Source organism: Trichosurus vulpecula, chromosome 2, assembly GCF_011100635.1.
Source record: "Trichosurus vulpecula isolate mTriVul1 chromosome 2, mTriVul1.pri, whole genome shotgun sequence".
Lineage (NCBI taxonomy): Eukaryota > Metazoa > Chordata > Mammalia > Diprotodontia > Phalangeridae > Trichosurus > Trichosurus vulpecula.
In genome coordinates this window covers 107044101-107067004 of record NC_050574.1, presented here as the reverse complement: position 1 = coordinate 107067004, position 22904 = coordinate 107044101, and the positions used below count along the sequence as shown (strand labels likewise).

At 39.5% G+C, this 22904-nt stretch overlaps 1 protein-coding gene across 2 annotated transcripts in view; it reads right to left on the bottom strand.

Annotated features, from left to right (window-relative positions):
• The window catches only part of ME3 (malic enzyme 3), a 316892-nt gene that overhangs the window by 27377 nt on the left and 266611 nt on the right, over window positions 1–22904 (bottom strand). For both annotated transcript variants that reach the window (XM_036747311.1, XM_036747312.1), the window contains one exon: window positions 11717–11826. In XM_036747311.1, the coding sequence (XP_036603206.1) occupies window positions 11717–11826 (110 nt within the window). The remainder of the gene's footprint in view (window positions 1–11716; window positions 11827–22904) is intronic.

Genomic DNA, 22904 nt, shown 5'->3' with positions numbered 1-22904 from the left:
CCCCCGCCTCTCCCCCTCATTTATGCCTGTTGAAATCCTATCCATCCTTTAGAATCTAGCTCAAATGTTATCTCCAGCAGGGAGACTTCCCTGGTTCCTCTATCCAGGATTGTTATTTATCCCCTTAGATGTTACACTTAACATGGTCTATTATAAATGACACTTATTTGTGTAACGTGTTATCCCTACTACTAGAGTATGAACTCTGTGAGGATGGCGGCCATATCCTTCATTCATAGTTATCCTAGTCCATAGTGAATCACATAGACATTACTATGTCAAAAAAACCTGTTATTTCATTGGGAAAAGAGGGCCAACTGCCTTAAGCAATACAGATCCTAACTTCTGCACATCTCAGTCAATGACTGAAGCAGCAAGGTGGTACAGTGGCTATTGCTGGACTTGGACTCAGGAAGATCTGAGTTCAAATCCTATCTCAGATACTTTGCTAGGTGTCTGGCCCTAGGAAAGTCACCTTACCTCTCCTACTTTGTTCATCTGTAAAATGCGTCTATTAATAGTATCTACCTTACTGGGCTGTGGGAGCTTTGCAAATCTTAAAGTTCTATATGGATTTTAGGGATAGGGACGAGAACAATAATTTCTTAACTCCTTTACTAATTCAACTTAGTAGTTTCTCTGCAACCCTTCGTTTTAGAGAACTGCCTGGAACCTTGAGAGTCTGTGTCTTGCCCAGGTTCACAGAGCCGATATGTATCAGAGGCAGGATTTGAACCCAGGCCTTCATGGCCCCAAAGCCAGCTCACTAGTCATTATGCCATGTTGCCTCTCATATACAAACATTAGCTAAGATTATGATTATGATGACTTTATGATTTACCAAGACTAAAAAACAATTATCGTCTTGTTGCCAACCTTGGGATTATAGGATAATGGATTTAGATGACATTTAATTCAATCTCCTCATTTTACAGATAGCATGGACTTCATAAATATTTGCTGAATTGTTAAACGAAGGCATACAAGTCCTGGGTTGGGAGGTGGGGGTTTATCCTTGACATAGCTCCCCCATGTGAGCCTGGGAAAGCTTAGAATTCCTCTATTAACCTCACTGGGGTCTAGACTGGTCGCCCTTCGAGCAACCAAATGTTAGCTCAGCTGCCTTGGAAGGTCACTCTTTTCCTTAAGTGACTCAATACCACGGGCTGGAGTCATGAGAGCAGAAAGGATGCATCTGGGGCTGAGCAGAGGGGTCACTACCCCAGGGAAGGGAAAATCCAGGAGATAGAAATAGCTCCTACAGAACCTAGCTAGGCTGGAGCTAATAAGAAGTGAGAAAGGCGAAATGAAACTGGAGAAACTTATTCATTTAAAAAAAAGTTATAGGCCCATGTAGGTTCTCCAAGGCCAACATGTCTCTCAGTAAGGCAGGTTAGGAGGGCTGAAAGTAGGGATGGTTCAAAGTGTATTTAGCTTGGAGAAAAGAAGTCTTTGGTGGGGGATGTGGTCACTATCATCAAGTTTTTGAAGGGCTGATAACATTTGGAAGAGGAAACAGACTTGTTCTGCTTGGGAGGGGCAGAGACAGAATTGGGAAGGGTAAGAGGAAATTTAAAAAAAAAAGCCAATTTAGGCTTGATGTAAATAAACCTTGTTGGCAATTAGAGTAGCCCCAAAGTGGGCAAGGCCACCTCAGGAAGTAGATGGCTCCTGATCACCGGAGCTCCCCAAACAAAAGCTACATGATGACTTGATGGGAATGCTGCATAGGGGATCCTTGTTCAGGTATAGGGGGGACTAGATGGCCCCTGAGCTCCCTCCCAACTTGGACCTTCTATAACTCTGGGAAGTGAATGCTTTAAAAAGGCCGCCCAATATACCCAAGAAAAATGCCCTTCCCATTGGGGGCAGAGAGAGAAAGAAAAGAGAAGAGAGAGAACTGTCATTTGTTGATGGCTTTTACTTTCCATAAATGGAGGGATTATAGCTGTATAATTTTGCATATATTGTTAGAAATGGTTGATATGTTGGCAGCTAGGTAGAGATATAGATAGAGTACTGGACCTGGAGTAAGGAAGACTTGAATTCAGATCCAGCCTCAGACACTTGCTAGCTGTTTGACCCTGGAAAAGTTACTTACCCTATCTGCCTCAGTTTCCTCCTCTGTCAAATGAGGATAATAATAGTATCTATCTCCCAGATGTAATATCTGTAAAGTTTTTACAAACCTTAAAGAGCCATATAAATGCTAGTTATTATTATTGTCGTTTTTAGTTTTACTGAACTTCTCCTCCTTTCTTTAAAATTTTCATGGCTAGAGGTTGCTTGTTGGGTAGGGGAATAGGGGAAAGAAATGTTTGGAAATGAATGTGATGTAAAAAAGGGCATCAATATTATTGTTGTTTTAAAGTATCATGAATATTGTTTACCAGAGAATTTACTTGCAGTTCTTAAGAATTTAAGAATAGCAAGGGGATAGGTTGGCTAGGCCATGATTCTTGTGCTTTTAATTTGATATGAGGCTGTATTGGCCATAGGTACCATTGCATAGTATACGGAAAGTATTTTATCCCAGAAAAGCATCATATACAATTTTACGGCACTTAAAAGTTTCCTCCCCCTTCTCCCCAAGGTAGACAGAAATATTATTATCTTATAGATGGAGAAAATGAGGCTCATAGAAAGTTATTTGCCTGACATTCCATGGTAAGTAACTATCCCAGATAGGACTTGACCCCAGATCCCCTAATTTCAAGTCCAGCAGTTCTGGAGAAAGATCACGGCGGGTTGTAGTAACAGGGGAAGGCTTCATGGAAGGGGCAGAGCTGGAAAGACAAATAATGAATGTAGACAGTGATATGGAAGGAAATAGACCCATTTCTCTGGTCTTTCAACTGATCCTCATATGTGTAAAAAGAAGTCACTAAACAAAATGTAACAACACTTATGACCACAACTGACAAGTATTTAGTGGTTTTTTTTTCCCTTTGGTAGTAACAAAATAATTTTTATGCGTTATATAATAGCACCTATGGCTCACATAGCTTAGTGTTCAAATACTTTCACATTTTTAAAATCAGAGATCTATCACATATATTCATTTCTTTTTTCTTTCATGCATATAAGTGTTGCCTCCTCAACAAGACTTCTGGCTTCTTGGGGATGGCGATTGTTCCCTGTTCATCTCAATCTTATGTAGTGTTTTATTGATACAGCACCTTCACAAACATGACCTCATGATCTCCTTAGCAGGCTGTGAGGGTATTTCAGACGGAAACTGCTGTCCTCATTTACAGATGAGGAAACTGGGGCCTAGAGAGATGAAGTGATCTATCTATGGTCACAGAGCTAGTAAAGGGGAGGCAGGATCATAGAGGAGGAGCATTGAATTTGGAATGAGAAAACCTGGGTTTGAATCAACTATGTCATTGCCAAGTTATGTGACCCTAGGAAAGTCACTTCACATCTCCTAGCCTCAAATGCCTCATAAAATGAGGGAGTTGAATTTGATGATCATGACTTGGCTCAGTTTCCCCATTTGTCAAATTAAGCTAATAACACCTGCCTTGTGTCCTTCATGGGATTGTTGGGAATGAGAAATGGGATAAGAGCTTTAGAAATTATAAATGGCTACGAAAATGTAAGATATTCTTAGGATTTGTGGAAGAGGGTAGACAGGGAGTCATAATGGAACGGATAGAGAGTATAGAGAACTTTGCTTCTTTTCCCACCTGAGGCCAACTTGAAATGATTCAGCTGAAGAAGGGTGAAGAGGAGATGGAGCGACTAAATCATTCTCACTGGTTTTGGGTGTGTGGCTTTTTCTTTCTGAGAATTTAAAAAAAAAACCCCAACCAAAAACCCCAACAAACAATGAAGTGGCAGATTTCCACCCTATGATTCTTCCCTTTCCCAAAGCTCCCACACTGCTTGCCAGTCAGTGGGAGAGCTACAATGGGTTGGGCTCCTTAACTCCAGTCTGGGTCTAGTCACTCCCTTCTGGGATGAGGTCATGTGTTAATGCAGTCTTGCACAGAAGTTGGGGGAGGTTAGTGGCGGTGGTTCTGGAAAAACGTGGATTTGCTCATTGGCTAAAGAACCCTTTCACTCATAGTGGTCATGACAGACAAGAGAATCAGAGCTGTGTGGCTCTTCCTTGCTTATTTTGCAGATTTTCCCTCAAGCCCTCCTCCAGGAGTCATCATGACCAGTCATCCTGGGTCTTTGAAGACTATTCAAAGGAGGGTGAGCTCTAACAGGTTCTACAAAGTTTGGAAGGATTCAAGGAGAGTTCCAGTAATGGACAGTAGGTCTGTTGTCGGAGGACCAGCATAGTTAAGGGTGGAGAGGCTTGTCATCAGCTTGGCCCCAGGGTGGTAAATATTTTGGCCATAGCAACTCTAGAAACAATGTCTAGTTGAGTCATAGAAGGGTTGTAATCTATGTTGGTAGGATGAGATTACAAATACCTAAAGTATTGAAGTATTTTGTTAAATGTTGCAGCATTTTGTACAATAAGGGAACTTTTATATTTCTTTGGTATCCACAAAATATTAGAAGACCCAGAGAAAGATCTTTAACATAAGGGGTTGCTCCTCCATGGAAGATTGACAAAAGGCTATGGACATGAATTGCACAGGATGAGATATCATGTACTGAAGCAAAGTAACTTCAGTGGTAACCAAGGAAAAATGTGAAAGGATTGTCAGTAGAACCCCTCCAGATTTCTTGGTCACATAAAACATTCTCCAGAAAAAAAGAAATACTAAATCTCAGAGTTGGAAGGACCTGCAGAAACTATCTGGCCTGATTCACACCTCATCATTAAATCATAGAGAGCATGGCCCCTCTGGTCCCTTCTTGTTCTAGCTTATAGGATTGTAGGTGGGATTTGAATTTGGGTTTTTCTGACTCCAAGTTCTATGCTCTGTCCACTGCTTCTACAATGCTATGAATCTTGAGAAGATTGAGAGGTGGAAGAGACCTTAGAGGTCATCGAATCCAACTCCTCACTTTAGAGATGACAAAACTAAAGCCCAATAGGTTATGTGACTTGTCCAATGTCACACATCTAGTAAATATATGAGATGGCACTTGAATGCAAGTTTTGTCTTCTATCCACTATTTCATGTGTCTCTATGATCCTTTAGGAGAGTTAGAGCTGGAAGAGACAGGGAGCAAGGAGAAGGGAATAGTCATTTATACAGTACCCACTATGTGCCAGGCACTGTGCTAAGTACTTTTTACAATTACTATCTCATTTGATCCTCACAATGACCCTGGGAGATGGGTGCTATTATTATCCCCATTTTATAGTTGAGGAAAGTGAAGCAAACAGAGGTTGAGTGACTTACCCAAGGTCACACAGATAGTGTCTAAGGCTGTATTTGAAATCAGGTCTTCCTGACTCAAGGCCCACTGCAATAACTACTGTGCCACCAGCTGTCTACACCACAGGCCTCAGGTAGTTAAATTAAATGCCCAAGGTCATACAGTTAAGTAGCAGAGCTAGAATTTGAATCAAACTCTTCTCAACTCAAATCCATCACTTTTGATGGGATTTTCCTTGAGCAACATTCATCTAACCACTTCATGAAAGCCTCTGGGGAAGCTCTCATTGCCCTAATTTTACAGAACAGGAAACTCAAGCCAAGACAGGTCAAATGACTTGCCCAAAGTCACAAAGCTAGTCAGTGTTCCCGTGTCTATTCAGGGACTGCAGAAGTCTCAGCATCATTTGGAATCCTGTGTCTTGAATCCCCCTCTTATTTCCATAGGATCCACCTCACTCTGTTCTGCCAAAATCATCATTCCCAACACTTGTCACCTTCTCAACTTTCAGCTGGGCCCCATTTCCTGCCCTGATTACAGAGATGCCTCATCTGATCCCAGATGAAACAACAGAAACTGTGTGTGTTGCTATGCTATGTCTGAAATTCTCGAAGAGACTGCCAGGGGTGGGTCTGTGTGACAGCAGCTGCTGGAATTAGGCTGTCCTGGGCGAGCCTGACCCTGTACTGGGCCAAAGCTTCCTTTGCGTCGGTGCTCATGAAAGGGAAGGATGAGTCTTGGATGAGTCACTTCATTCTCTCTGGGTCTTTATTTACTTGTATAAAATATGAGGGATGTGGAAGAGAGAATCTCTAGGATTCTTTCTAGATCTAACATTGTACATTACAGGGCTCCTTTCTAGCCCTAACATTCTATGTTATGGGGCTCCATTCTAGCACTGACATTCTATATCCAAGGTTTGAACATTCCATATTCCTTCCAGGTCTAACATTTTGTGTTCTAAGGTGTTTGGTTTTTTTCCCTCCATTTTGAATGTTTTATAATTCTGAAAGTACAGGGAAATAGTCTTAAAATCCAAATGCAATTTCAAGAACTTGGGCTCAACCCAGGGTTGGCTTGGAGGCAATAGGCATTTAATTCTTTCCAAAGTCATTGTATCTTAACAGAAGAGGAAATAGAATACTTAAACAAACCTATCTTAGAAAAAGAAATTGCAGAAGCCATAAATGAACTCCCTAAGAAAAAAATCCAGGACCAGATGGATTTACAAGTTAATTCTACCAAACATTTAAAAAAAAAATTCATTCTAATATTATATAAACTGTTTGGAAAAATAGGTAAAGAAGGAGTCCTACCAAATTCCTTCTATGACACAAATATAATTTTGATACCTAAGCCAGGGAGAACAAAAACAAAGAAAGAAAACTACAGACCAATTTCCCTAATCACTACTGATGCAAAAATTTTAAATAAAACACTAGCAAGGAGATTATAGCAATTTACCGCAAAGACCATACACTCTGACCAGGTTGGATTTATACCAGGAATGCAGAGTTGGTTCAATATTATGAAAATTATAATCACAATTGACCATATCAATAACAAAAACAACAAAAACCACATAATTATATCAATAAATGTAGAAGTAGCTTTTTGACAAAATACAACACCCATTCCTATTAAAAACACTAGAAAGCATAGGAGTAAATGGAGCTTTTCTTAAAATGATAAGTAATGTCTATCTAGAACCAAAAGGAAGCATTAACTGTAATTGGAATATGAGATCAGGGGTGAAGCAAGGATGTCCATCATCACCACTATTCTTCAATATTTTACTAGAAATGCTAGTTATAGCAATAAGACAAGAAAAAGAAATTGAAAGAACAAGCACAGACACCGAGGAAACAAAACTATCACTTTTTTGTGGATGACATGATGGTATACTTAGAGAACCCTAGAGAATCAACTAAAAAACTAGTTGAAACAATTAATTACATTAGCAAAGTTGTAGCATATAAAATAAACCCCCATAAATCATCAGTATTATATTATACATTACTAACAAAACCCAGCAGGAAGAGGTAGAAAGAGAAATTTCATTTAAAATAACTGAAGATGGTATAAAATACTCAGGAGTCTACCTGCTAAGACACACATAGGAACCTTATAAACATAATTACAAAATACTTTTCATACAAATAAAGGCAGATCTAAACAACTGGGGAAATATCAGTTGCTCCTGGGTAGGCTGAGGCAATATAATAAAAATGACGATACTACCTAAAATTAATTTACTTATTCAGTGGCATACCAACAAACTACCAAAGAATTGTTTTATAGAACTAGAAAAATAATTTTAAAAATTCATCTGGAGGAATTAAAGGTCAAGACTATCAAGGGAATCAATGGAAAAAAAATCGAGGGAAGGTAGCTTGGCAGTACTAGATCTCAAACTATATTATTAAGCAGTAATCATCAAAACAATTTGGTACCAGATAAGAAATAGAGTAGTTGATCACTGGAGTAGATTAGACATACGATATATAGAAGCGACCACAGTAACTTAGTGTTTGATACACCCAAAGATACAAGCAATTGGAGCAAGAACTTACTATTTGACAAGTTGCTGGGAAAACTGAAAAGTAGTCTGGAAGAAACTAAGCATGGACCAATATCTCATGCCATATATATCAAGACAAGATCAAAATGAGTACATGATTTAGACACAACGGGTAATAACATAAATTAAGGGAACATGGAAAATACTACCTGTCAGGTCTATGGATAAGAGAAGAGTTCATGACCAATTAAGAGATACAGAGGATCATGGGAGGTAAAACAGATAATTTTGATTAAATTAAAATAAAAAAATTTGCACAAACAAAACCAGATGCAGCCACAATTAAAAGGAAAACAGGAAACTGGGGAAATTTTTTTTTTTGTGGCAAGTCTCTCTGAAAAAGGTCTCTTTTCTAAATATGTAGAGAACTGAGCCAAATTTATATTAAAAAGAAGTCATTTCCCAATTGATGAAGGTTTAAAGTATATAAACAGGCAATTTTCAGAGGAAGAAGCCAAAGGTATTAATAGTCATATAAAAATACTCTAAATCACTAATAATTATAGAACTGCCAATTAAAACAATGCTGAGGTATTATCTCACATGCATCATATTGGCTAACATGACAGAAAAGGAAAATGACCAATACTGGAAAGGATGTTGAAAAATAGGCACACTTATACACTGTAGTTGGGTTATGCACTGGTCCAACCATTCTGGAGAATAATTTGGAACTATGCCCAAAGGACCATAAAAGTACACATCCCCTTTAATTTAGCAATACCACTGCTAGGTCTGTACCCCAAAAAGATCAAAGAAAAAGGAAAAAGGACCCACATATACCAAAATATTTATAGCAGCTCTTTTGTGGTCACAATGAATTGGAAATTAAGGAGATGCCATCCATTGGGGAATGGCTAAACAAGTTTTAGTATATGATTGTGATAGAATACTATTGTGCTATAAGAAATGACAAAGTGGATGGTTTCAGAAAGACCTAGGAAGACTTAGATGAACTGTTGCAAAGTAAAGTAAGCAGCAGCAGTAGAACATTGGACACCGTAACAGGAACATTGTAACAACAATCAGCTGTGAATGATTTAGCTATTCTCATCAATAAAAGATCCATGGCAATTTCAAAGGACTCACGATGAAAAATTCTGTTCACTTCCAAAGAGAGAACTGATGAACTCTGAGGGAAGACTGAAGCATAATTTTTTTCATTTTCTTTCTTTTGCAACATAGCTTATGTGGAAATATGTTTTGCATGATTTTATATGTATAATGGATATTGTATTTATTGTCTTCTTAATGGGTGGGGAAAGGGCCAGAGGGAAAGAATTCAGAATGAAAAATAAAAACTTTTTTAAAAAAGGAAAAAAAAAACCCAAAGTCATTGTGTAAAGAGAAGCTAAAATGTATAATTTCTAAAGGAATGGGGGAATGGCTTGCCAACAAATGCCAAAGCAAGGAAAGAACAGGCAACTAAGATCCTCAGGGAAGCAGGATAGGGACTTTTGTCTTGTTGCTCATATGTTCTGGGGAAGACAGCTGGACCTACTGAGGCTAAGCTTCCACATCTGTAATATGGGAATTATGATATGTTGAGGTTTGTTAGGCAATGGCCTGAATGTCTTAATGCACTCATCAGGTACTGTTGTATATTATAGTTACCTGTGTTTGAATCCTTTCCCTCTGCTAGATTCTAAGTTCCATGAGGGCAAGGATTGTGCCTTAATGTAAACTTTATGCATTGCCTCATTGCCTGTGCCTCTACAATTCTCTTCACATATATAACAAATATTGGTTGAATGAATAAATGAAGTAATGAATGGATAACTAGCTGCTGTCTAACCAGGGAATTTATCTAATTATGAAGTTACCCTATGACTGCACCTTAGCAGACGTAATGAAGTTTAGCTCTGGGTAAAATTAAACAAAACACAGCAAGTGTCAGGAACAGTGGATACCCCCTCAAATGTGGGGGAGGGAAATCAAACCTTAGAAATAAGGACAAGGACATGGCTTCTTTTTGCCAATGCTGAGCTTGTCTTCCTGGGTTACTATCTCACAGCTATCATCAGGCAAACAGGACTAATGGGTTTCATATTTCATTCCTTCCACCCTCCCAGTCTGTCTGATGACCAGTGGCAACTTTCCCATCTGGCTTCCCATTCAGCTGTGAGAAGCAAGTTTAAAGGGCCAGGGCTTTGGGTGGCATGACAGCACAGACATAGCACAGTATTCTGAAAAAGGGAAAGGGTATGTCAGAAAGGGCATTAGCCAGGGAGTTAGAATACCTGGTTCTGCTATGCTATGTAGCATGTGCATATATAGCCATACGCCATATGCATCATATGACTGTAAGCAAGTCAATCCACTGCTCTGAGACTCAACTGTAAAATGAGGGGGTTAGACTAGATGCATTCCAAAACTACCATCCAGCTCTAACTTTACTTAGTAATAACAATCATAGTTTTCATTTATATAGCACTACAAGGTCATAACATAAACAAATTAGAGGCGTGTGGAAGGAATTACCTTTCGAATCTATGGATGGGTGAAGACTTCATGACCAAACAAGGGATAGAGAGAATCACGGGGGCTAATAATGATATTAATTATAACAGCACACACTTATATAGCATTTATGTGCTAAATACTTTACATTTATTATCTCATTTGATCATTATAACAACTTCGGAATGTAGGTGCTATCCCCATTTTACATACGAGGTAGACAGAGGTTAATTGACTTGCTCTGTGTCACATAGCTAGTAAGTGTCTGAGGCTGAATTTGAACTCAGGTCTTCTGACTCCAGGCCCAACACTCTATCCACTGTACCATCTAGCTGCCTCTAAATAAATAGAGAAAATGGACAATTATGATTACATAAAACGTAAAAGTTTTTGCACAAACAAAATAGATGAAGCTTGGTTGGGATGTATTACTATTATTGATAATAACAATAAAAACCTACTTACCTCTACCTTAGAAACCCTGGTTTTCTTCAAAACTTGACAAACATCTTCTCCATGAAATATTCCCTGATCCTTCTATCTTCTAGCGCCCTCCCTCCAAAGTCTGCATCTTAATGTACATGCTGTCTTCCTCCAATACAATGTAAATTTCTTGAGGGCAGGGACTATTTCATTTTTTCCCTTAGGTCTTAGTATAGTGCTTAGCACATAATTTACATTTAAGAAACTGCTAATTCATTGATCAAAAAGACTTATTTATTATTATAAAAGAAGATAGGTTCTAATGATGTCTTTTCTTGTTAGAAATTTCATTAGCAGAGGTAGAAATAATATGGAAGACTTCCAGGGAGGGAGAACTCACTGGGGTGCCCCTGGGGTAACCCGCTCTACTTCAGGACAGGTTTAATTGTTAGGAAGTTTTTTTCCCCTTTTATTAGGTCAAAATCTGCCTCTCTCCAGGGCCCACCTATGCTATTTGCCCTACATCTCAACATTTTTTTTCTTCCTCCCCCTCTAGGAAATCGGCTCATTTGGCTCATTTTGCTTCTGTCTCTCTGGGGTGGGGGTGGGGGGATAGGGAGGACGGGACATTGTTCAGGCCTGGTGACCTGAAGACTGCATACATGGGCAGTATCCAGTGTCTCTGCCTCACTGTCCAGTAAACCTAAGCTGGCCCTGTGAGCTAGGCGGAAAACTACCTGGGCTCTAGCCCATTTTCCAGACACCTGTACTTGACACTCATCTTTAGTCATCACCCTCACGTACTCAGTGCTGAAGAGAATAGGACACCCATGATGCTTTGCAAGTCCAGGCTGACTTGGTTTAAAGGTGATTTGTCTCCAGAGGGTTTCTTAATTGAGGTGCCTACTATGACCCCAGTTTTATTCCTGGTTCAGGCCTGCTTTGCAACCCCCAACTCACCCTGGATGTCATCATTGAACATGCAATACTTGTTACGATATTTGTGGAGCAGGCGGAAGGCATTGGCATTAGCAAAATCTTCAAACTGGATGAGGCAGTTTATTCCAAACCTGTGGGCAGAGGAAGAAATGAGAGCATGTGGCATCATCTCTATGACAGACTCTCTAAGTTCTCACCTGGACTTAGTCTAGTTAGAACCACACTGGGGTATGCAGGAATGTGGGGAGCAGGCAGTACAACATTTATTGGAGAGAGGCAAAAAAGCAGTGTCATACATAGGACAATGGATTTGGAGGCAGAAACCCTGGGTTTGAATCTTGGTTCTATTTTTTACATGAATGACCTTGGACAAGTCCTCCTCTGGGACTTGGTTTCCTTATCTGTAAAATGGATGGGGAGGGCAGTTGCACTGAATTCAGGGGTGGGGAACCTGCAGCCCCGAGGCCACATGGCCTCGGGGCTGCAGGTTCCCCACCCCTGGATAATTCCTTCCAGCTCAAATCTTATGATCCACTGAACACCTTTGCCATTTGGTTGGCTGGTTGGTTGGTTAGAATTTTGAATACTAGTCTTAGCTTATCTTAGAAGAGGGAAAAAGAGAAGCCTGGAATGGTAACCTCTTTGCTCTGGGTGGTTGTTAGGATCTATCAGCACAGCTTCAGTTTCAATGAACTGGCAAGTGTTCTGTTTGTAGCAGTGGAGCTGGAGGTGAATATCTCCATGGGCTATGACTATTGCTATGACTATCCCTCAGGGAAATACAGATAGCTCCCCTTCCTTGTTGTTCAATTTTCAGTCATGTCTGACTTGTGACCCCATTTGGGGTTTTCTTGGCAAAGATACTGGAGTGGTTTGCTCTTTCCTTCTCCAGCTCATTTTACAGTTGAGGAAACTGAGGCAAACAGGGTTAAGTGACTTGCTCAGGGTCACACAGCTAATAAGTGTCTGAGGCTAGATTTAAACTCAGGTCTTCCTGACTCCAGACCCAGTGTTCTATCCATTGTAACACCTAGCTGCCCAGCTCCTCTGTAGACCAAAAACAACGCAGAAAGGCCAAGTTCATGGAATCATAGAATCTCAAAGTTGTAAGTGATCACCAAGATCACCTATACCCGTATAGGAATCCCCTCTACAATATTCCTGGCAAGGGAACATCCAACCTGCACTTGAAAATCTTCAGTCAGAGGGAACCCACTGGTATCTCAGGCAGACCATTCGATTGTTGTATATGTCAAATTGTTGGGAAGTTTTTTCTTACACCGAGTAAAAAATCCATGTCCCTGTGGATTCCACTTATGGATCCTTGTTCTGTCCCCCCAGGACAGGCAGAAAAAGGCTAATCCCTCTTCAACATGCCAGTTTCAAATACTTAAAGACAATGTCTTATCTTCACTCTAGGCTAAACACCTCTAGCTCCTTCCTTCCTCATATGGCCTAATAACCTCCTGGACAGATTATCACAGGCCACTGAAGCACCACCAGGGTCAGGCTTACAAGTGGGATGTTTCCTTACATGTTGCCATCACCTCGAAATGTCTACCCTCCCCACCTCCCGCTTCCTACTCTCCCCTTGGATAATGCCTGACATCCTCTTTTAAGAGATTCATTGCTTTAGGTTAACACATTATTAGTGAAGATACCAGTTGACAATTAATACACTTCTGCCATCCATTAACACCTTGGTGTGATTTTTACTTTGCTGCTGTTTATCTGGTACTTTTCAGCTCAAAAAAATGTAACCTCCAATTGACAGCTGATTATAAAAAAAGAAGAGGGGGAAGTTCAGGGTGGGGGCACTGCTCCCAAGGGCAGATATTCTTGGAGTCCCTAATAGGGGAACCTAGCTACATTCTACTACATGGGCAGCATGAGGGCCCTGGGCACCTGAGAGGATAAATGGTATTATAAAGAGAAGGGTGCAAAAAGGACTGGGAAGAAGGCATCCACTACTAACTTTGCTTGCAACTTAAACCAAGAGTTCTCTTTCCCTAACAATAGCAACATCATTGTGTAGGCAGGTATTTGAAAATAACTAAATTATTTTTAATGCTCTCCCCTTATAAATAATCTTATCAAATCATACAATGCCAGTGCTAAAAGAGACACTGAGATCATTGAGTCAAAACACCTTATTTTACTGGCAGGTAAATTGAAGGTCACAGAGGGAAGTGAATGACCCAAGGTCACACACACAGCAAATCAGCTTTAGAGGTGAGATCATGATCCAGTTTTTCTGACTTTCAGCCTGCTATTACTGTTTCTGCTCCTCAGCTCATAGAACCACAGAATTCTAAGGCTAGATGCAGTGATGCACTAACAAATATTAAATAACTGGCTCTCCAGGGGAAAAGAGTACAAATGACAGGTATTTAAGTTTAATCTGCATTATTAACATTATCTCCATCATTTTCTTAAGTCTGGACACTCAAGAATTTATAGCATTTGCTGGTTTCTGAGGCATAAATGCTTCCTCTGAAAATTTCATAATCATTTATCATGAGCTGGTGTGAGCTGGCTCCAGCACACCCCTGTCTGGGAGAGAATTTGGAGATAATTTAATTCTATTCCTTCATTTTCCATATGAAGAGACTGAGGCAAAAGGATGCTACCAGAAAGAATGTAGAAAGTATTCTTCAAGATGACAAAGGCTTGGTCAAGAAACTAAAGAGCTTACGGCAATAGTGGTGTTTTCTTCACTGCTGCCCATTGGAGGCAAGGGATTCCAAAAAGAAAAACTGATTTGGGAGGTAAACAGCTGATTAAGAAGATGGTGTCTTGTATATAATCTATATTAAATTGCTTGCCTTCTCAAGGAGAGGTAAGGGGAAGGAGAGAATTTGGAACTCAAAATTTAGAAAAACAAGAATGTTAAAATTTTTTTACATGTAATTGGAAAAATAAATAAAATATAAAAATTTTAAAAAGAAGAAGATGGCATCTGAGAAAGGGATATCTGGACCATGGCTTAAAATGTAGAAAAAGAGTACATACATCTAACAAGGGCCAGTGAGAATGCATTTGCCTACACTTGTGCAAATCTGATCAAAAACAATTTAAACTGAAAAGGAAGGGGAAGGGAAAAATTTGCTGATTTCCATCTGTAATAGTAATTAAGGTGGGACTTTTTGCTGTTGACCTTTAATGATTCTGGCCTTTGTTTGAATGGGGCAGATAAAGTGGGATGTTTTTGTATTTCTCAGTACTGAGACAATTGGGAGCCATTGATTTGTATCTGATGTGATATCGGGGGCTTCTCTACACCCAGCCTGGGTGAGGTCAAGGGCCCTGAACAGGATATATAAGCACAGAGATTAGTGTTCTCTCTCAGAGCTCTGAGCCACAGCAGGAGTGGCGAGTGACTCTAGGCCAGCTGTTATAATGAGCTCCCCGGCTGTACACCCAGATATTGATAACTATGAATTGTATTTGGTCTGTAATTCAGGGTGCTGGTTTTTTACCCTGAACTAAGTAAATGATATTTGTATGCTGGATTAAAGTAAGATTGTTAACCCCTTAATGTTGCTTTCCTTAATAAAGCAGATGAAAAGGACCTGGGCTTGCAGCATTCTGTGAGCTGGTTGCTGTTGGCTTTACACCCTCACGGCAGCTGCTAGCTGGATTGCTGAAACACCATCCACCAACCTAAATATTGTAGAGAATAACTATAATGTTGGAGGAAGGATAGCTGCTGAGATACCTTGAAGCTGACAGATGAAATTCCCTAAAGGAGTCAGCAATGAAACCCGTTGCCTCAGATGTCTATGCACAAATCCACTACATGTAACCACGGAGGTGTCCTAAAACCTTCAAAAAATGGTGTGAGTCTTTGAAATAACCCGCCCAAGGTTATGGTGCTACTCAGGGGCCCCTACAGGGCCCAGGGCTCTGCACTAAAGTACTAAAACAATATGCCTTCCTAGAAGAGTAAAGATTTGCCAAGGCCTGCACGGGGTGTGCATTTCAATTATTTGGGAGGAAAATAAAATGTTTTCTGGGTTAGTGACATTTCCCTCCCCCCATTCTTAGAGAAGGCTTCCTGTGCACAAACCCTTGATTTTCTTCTCTTCAATGATAGAAGGCTGAATACTGAAAAGGTCAGAGCACAGAGCAGCATGACACATGCAGGCTCTCAAACACACACAGTTAGCTGACCTTTAAACAGCTCCATTCTCCAGTGCCAGGGGGTAATTTCTCTGCTGTATTCACTCCACAGGGCACTGTTTCTCTCTTTGTTGTACTTATAAGAACCATCGAACATACGGAAAAGCTCGCTGCAGACAAAGGCATCTAATCTACTTTCTGGGCACCAGAAGACCCAAATAATAACAGCAGTAGCAGAAGTAATTGGCCAACATTCAAATAGTAAGGTTTGTGGAATGCTAACTGCCAACGAGAGCTCCCTTCTCCAGGGTATAAAAAAGGCATCACTTAAGCAAGTCAAGACATCACCCCATGATGACGTTGGTCCTCTTTGGAAGCAAAGAATGAGCAACAGTATAACAGTAATCCCATGGCCTCCACCCTCCACTAAAGACTTTAAATCTATCCATATTTATTATTATTCCCACTTGGAGATAGGGAAAATAAATTTCAGAGAGGTTCATGGATCACAGATTTAGAGCTGGAAGAGAACTTACAAGTCACTTAGTCCAGACCCTTTGTCACAGACAAGGAAACTGAGACCCAGTGGGGTTTAGTGATTGACCAAGATCACAAGGGAGATGTAAGATTTGAACCTGAGTGATCTTGGGCAAGTCACTTAATGTCTTTGGGGCTTAGTTCCCTTATCTGTAAAACATCAGGGTGGGGCTAAATCTCCTCTAAGGTCCCTTTGCTACTCTACATCTATGACTGTGACGAATCTAGGTCCTCCCTTGCTACTGAACACACTAAATGAAGCATTCTTTCCATGGTACTGCTCACTGCCTTTTGTTGTTGTTGTTAGAAATTTCTCCTCTCTGAGTTCATGTGGTAGGTAACAGCTGCCAATATATATGTGTGCATGTGTATGTATGTGTATATATGTATATGTATATACGTGTATATATATGTATATGTATATACATATGTATATGTTTACCACAATGTAGAACTTATAGAGGTTAAAACTTAGGTTTTATTATTATGGTCAAGCATAAGTTCATGCCTCAGAAAAAACCCGAACCCTATTGGGACTCTCACAAGCCCTATTACAGGCAAAATTACATCAGAGTGACAGAAAAATAATTCTTTTACATATTACAATCTTGTGCATTCTTCTTAGGCCATAGATGTTAAAGAGAAGATAGATCCATAATCCCATACTGCCTAAAAGTTCAACAAATTTAAACAAAGTCTCAATCTTAAACATGGGCAGGTAGGTGGCAGGTGGATAGAGTACCAGGCCCGGAGTCAGGGAGATTCATCAAGAAAACCCCAAATAGGTTCACAAAGAGTTGGACACAAGTGAAAAGTGACTAAACAACAACATCTACCTTATACCTTGCCTAAGGAAGCAAACTTTATCAAACAAACTCTATAGATAAACTAAGTCAGGTTACAGATCAAGCTACATTTAGAGGATTCACAAATAGGCTGATTTAGGAAAATTTACATGTTGTCAAGGAGTCAGTGACAGTTGTGAGTCTTTCTTTGGCTTCTCGTCTAAGGAATGTTTAAGGCTCCAAATAAATTTTGTCATCTTATGGGACAGATTTTGGTCAGCTGAAGTTAATATTAATAGAATATAGACTTTTAGTTAACCAAAATTTGCAGGAGGAATGGTTCTGAGTCCTGAATAATTAAAAGAAGTAAAAAAAAAATCCCATAACAGTATAAACAAGACTTCAGAGTAAAATGTTAAACTTATTCAAAGGAAAAAGCTCTTTTGTACAATACTCCAGGAGCATCCATTAGAATCAAATACAGTTAAACAGTCTCACCACACCTTGTAATCAATACCTATAACAGCCTATGTAGACAGACCACTTTAGTTATACAATCCCAAGGGATCCTTACAACCCTGTGAGGTAGTTGGGAAAAGTATTACTTCCATTTTACAGTTGAGGTAATTAAGGCTCTGGGAGTTAAATGACTTAGACAAGTTCACGTGGGTAGTAATCAGTCAATATGCATTTATTAAGTGCCTTCTATCTAACAGACCCAATATGCATGTATTAAGTGCCTTCTATCTAACAGACTACCGTGCTAGATGCTAAGGGAAGATACAAAGACAAAAATGAAGCAATTCTTGCCATCCATGAACTTATTTTCTACTGGGGGAGAAAATATGTACATGAATAAGTATGTGTAAATATGCAAATGTAAAGCACTGCCTCTTTTATATGAGAGCAGTTTGGTAGCTGAAAGGGTCAGAAAATGGATTTTGGGGGCAGAAAATAAACTGTTGTTTAAAGAGTGTTAACTTGCCAAGGATGTAAGCTACAATTCCTTTTGCATACAAACAATTTTGATTGCAAAAGGCAGAAGAAAATGAAGTTTTGTTTATGAAAAGCCAATAAAATTCAGTTATGAATAAACACAGCTTTTGTATAAATGTGAGATGAGACAGACTGCTATGGAGGACTGAAGAGAAAGCTCAGAGGACCTGTTAGGGGTAGAGAAATGACTCAGGATTCAGGACACTGGTACCTCGGCTTATTTGCATATGACTTTTTTAGAGCTTGAGATGTTAAAACTCACTGAACAACAAATCAAGTAATTGGGTGGCAGGGAGAGACTATTGCCTTGTTCAAGAGGCAACATTGTGGAGCTTCATATCATGCATACCATGAACTTATTTACACTAGGTAACATTTTTCTTTGGTGGTGGTGGTGGTCATGGGGAGCACTAGCAAGTGGGGAGGAAGGGAGATTTAAAAAAAAAAAAAGGATTGATGTACGTGATAGAACCTAGATTTAAACCGAGGCCTTCCTATTTCAAATCTAGTATCTTTTCTACTACTCACTCTGACTCTCATTCACGAAATGCTTCTACAAAAACCTAAATGGCAACATTTTGTTAGTTCTGTTGAAATTACCACATATATTTGTAATACTTGTAATAAAACTAAGGAATAAGGCTGTGTTCTTTTTAAGCATTCTATAATTTAGAGTTTCTACTAGGCCAGACTGGCAATGTGTCCAACTTAAGGAGGTTTAATTATCCTTGGCATATCCAAACCTGGATATGGGAAATCTGGCTTTAATTCAATTCAACTCAACTCAAGCCAATTCAACAAGCTTTACTAACTGTGTACTATGTAGAAGACATAAAAACAAACATGGTACAGTTCCTTCCCTCAAGAAACTTTCATTCTACCAATGGATATAATAGGTATAGAGATAACTAAATACAAGATCATTTGAATAAGAGAACATTAACATCTGTTATAATATGAGCTGAATCTCAAAGGAAGCAAAGGAACCTCAGAGATGGAAGTGAGAAGCAAGCACATTCCAGGCACGATGAGGTGTTGCTTCTGCAAAATCATGGAGTCAGGAGATAGACTACCAAGTTTGGGGGACAGATAGAAGGCTAGTTTGGATAAAAAGCAAAGCTTGTGAAGGAGGATACATCATTGAGAAATACTTAAAGCACTGATATTCAGCATTTTAAATGATCTACTTATGCCTGACTAAACTAGGCAAGTTGAAAGGAAGGGGAAAGAGCCAACCAGCTTTTAGGGCATGAAGGCAGAGCACATCACATTTGCAGTTTATGGGAGACCTTACATGAAAAAATAGTGCTATGACCTTTCTGAAAATCTTAGGCTTTTATTTATTCAGGGCATCTCTGCATTCTTCTAAGTCTTGAATATTTCATCTCCAATAAGAAATCTATGTGTATGTGTGATAACAATATGGCAGAGTAGAACAATTTACTGTGGTCAAGAGACTGCTGAGTCACATAATGTTAGAATTGGAAAGCATGTCAGAAGTCTGGTCAGGGCAGATTTCAGAAAATCTTGCGAAGACTTGTATGAACTGATGCAAAGTGAAATGAGAAGATCCAGGAAAACTTTGTACACCATATCAGCAACACTGTGTGATGACCAACTATGAATGACTCAGCTCTTCTCAGCTGAACCAAGAGAAGTACAAAGGAAAGGAAAATGCTATCCATATCCAGATAAAAAACTGATGGACTCTGAATGCAGACTGAAGCATATTTTTTTTTCACTTACCTTATTCTTTCTCATGGTTTTTTTTTAGAAATCTGTTTCTCCTTTCATAACTGTGACTAATAAGGAAATATTTTTTACATGATAGCACATGTATAAACTATATCAAACTGCCTACTGTTGTCAGAAGAAGGGAGAGGAAGGAGGGAGAGAGAAAAATTTGGAACTCAAAATCTTGTAAAAATGAATGCTAAAAATGTTCTTGACACGTAACTGGGGAAAAAATAAAATACTATTTTTAAAAAAGAAGTCTGATCAGTACATGAACAATAATCTCCTTTAGAGCCTATCTGACAAATGCTCATCCAACCTTTGCCTGAAGTCCTCCAGTGATAAGGGACTCACTACTTGCCAGGCAACCCATTCCATTTTTGAACAGCTATAATTGCAGGAAAGTTTTTTCTCATTACAAACATGTATATTCAAGCAAAACAAAGTTATGCATTAGCCATTCCCCCTACCTCAACAAAACAAAACAAAACAACTTCAATCTGTACTCTGAATCTATCACCTCTCTATCTGGAGGTAGATGGCATGTTTCATCATGAGTCTTCCGAAAATGTGGTTGGCTACATTATGTTGATCACAGTTCCTAAAGCTTTCAAAGTTTTTTTGTCTTTATAATACTGTCATTATTGTATAAATTGTTCTCCAGGTTCTGCTCACTTCACTTTTTATCAGTTCATGTAAGTCATCCAAGGTTTTTCTGAAGCCACCCCCTTCATCATTTCTTACAGCAGCACAATAGCATTCCATCATACACACATACATACACACACACACACACACACACATATATATACATACATAGTACATATATACACATATATGAAAAACTTATTCGTCATTCTTCAATTGATGGGCACCCTCTCAGTTTCTAATTATTTTGCTACCACAAAAAGAGCTAATATAAACATTTTTGTACATATGGATTCTTTTCCTCTTAGAAATTTTTTCTTTTAAAAATATATTTTTATTTATTTTGTTAAGTATTTCCCAATAACTTAAAACATTTTTTAACATTAATTTTTAAAAAATTTGAGTTCCAAATTCTCCCCTTCCTTCTTGCCTCACCCCCACTCATTGAGAAAGCAAACTGTATCGGTTTGCTCACTTCACTTCACATCAGTTCATATAAGTCTTCCCAGGTTTTTCTGAAACCATCCTGCATTTCTTGTAGCACAACAGTATTCCATCACGATCATATACCACAACTTATTCAGCCATTCCCCAATTCCAATTCTTTGCCATCACGAAAAGAGATATTGTAAATATTTTTGTATGCATGGGTCCTTTTCTTCCTAGAAAGCTTTTCTTGACATCAAGTTTAAATCTGCCTCTTAGGAACTTCCATCCTCTGTTCCTAGTTTTTGCCCTCTGGGGTCAAAGAGAAGAAGTCCAATCGCTCTTCTGCCCTTCAAATACTTGACAACTTTAACAACCCCTTAAGCCTTCTCTTTTCTAGGCTAAACATGCCCAGGTCCTTCCGCTAATCCACAAATGACGTGATCTCAAGGTTTAGTTGTGACTAAATCTGGGGTGAGTCCCAATTCTGCCATTCACTTCCCAATATGATATTGGGTAGGTCTCCTCTTTTGAGGACTCTGTTTCCTCATCCACATGGGTATTGGGCTAGATTGCAGGGGTTCTTAACCTTTTTTGTGCCATAGACTCTTTTGGTAGTCTGTTGAGACCTATGGACCCCTTCTCAGAATGATGTTTTTAAATGCTCAAAACACAAAGGATTAAAAAGGAAACCAATTATGTAGAAATTAAGTTATCAAAGTATTAAAGATTCCAAGTTCATGGATCCCTTGAAATTTATCCAGACTCCTTAGCGGTCCGTGGACATAAGGTTCAAACCCCCAGCCTAGAGGGTCTCAATGATCCTTTTAGTTCCAGCATTAGACAGCTCTAGGATTCTGGTCTGTTTAAGTGCTTTTGACTTGAAAATTCTCTCTCTTCCACCATCAACTTGTGAGCAACAGAGGAATCCCCATCATCAGTCAGTCCCCAAATGCACTTTTAAACTCTTTACACCATGGATTCTGGCAGTGCTGGAGGAAATTTCTAATACAGCTATGATTAAAAAAAAATCCCAAAGTGGCAGAACACAGAGCTGGCCAGACTGCACTCTGGAAATCCACTGGGAAGTGGCCTTAATACAAAAGGGTAGGGATTTCTGGACAAGCTGGAGGTTCTGTGGGTGGAATTTACATGTTTTTCTTTCTTCTTTCCACTTCCCCCGCCCCACTCCCCTGCATTCCTCCCCCTCCCCCAAGTAGTTAAAAAGTTCTCACACACAAATGAGAGTCATTTGATACCTCTAAACACAAATCAACTTTCAGATAACTATGAGGACTCATAGGATGATCAGACTTAGAAATGGAAGGGTCCTCAGAGGTCAAGTCCAACTCCCTTCATTTTGCAAAGAGGAGGAAAATGGAGCCCAGAGACGACTTCTATAAGCTGATCTGGATGGTGGAAACTATTCCTGCTGGATTGATGCTGTCCTTCAGGGAATTGAAAGGATAGCAAACAGTCCTTCTCTTTCTAAGCAAGACAGTAGACAATGGTCAGCCTGAGGTTAAGATAAGAACGTGCTTTAGGTGGCCTTTCTGACTGATGGCCTGCTACACACGCGAGGACATACCATTCCCTCAAACACCTGGAAGCAGCTTGACCTCTTCTGGGCCTGAACAAATATTAGGGACCCATGAGTGGAGGTGAGTTTGGTCAGACGCTTCTCAGAGAAGAACAATAGAAAGTGACCATCAACATTTTTATATCTTTCACTGGTCAGTGCCTGCCCCTTCCCCCCTCCCCACCCCGCTTTTTAAAAACCATTCAGTGGAAACACCAATTATCACCTAACGGAACGTTATTTCCTTTCCTTTCAGGAACTGGTGTTGATAAAATTATGGATTCTCTAGATAGAGAATCTAGAGAGTCTACCTTTCCTCTCCTCTTGCTCCTCCTCCCTTTTCCTCTCTTCTTCTTTATCTCCTTTCCTCTTCTTTTCTCTC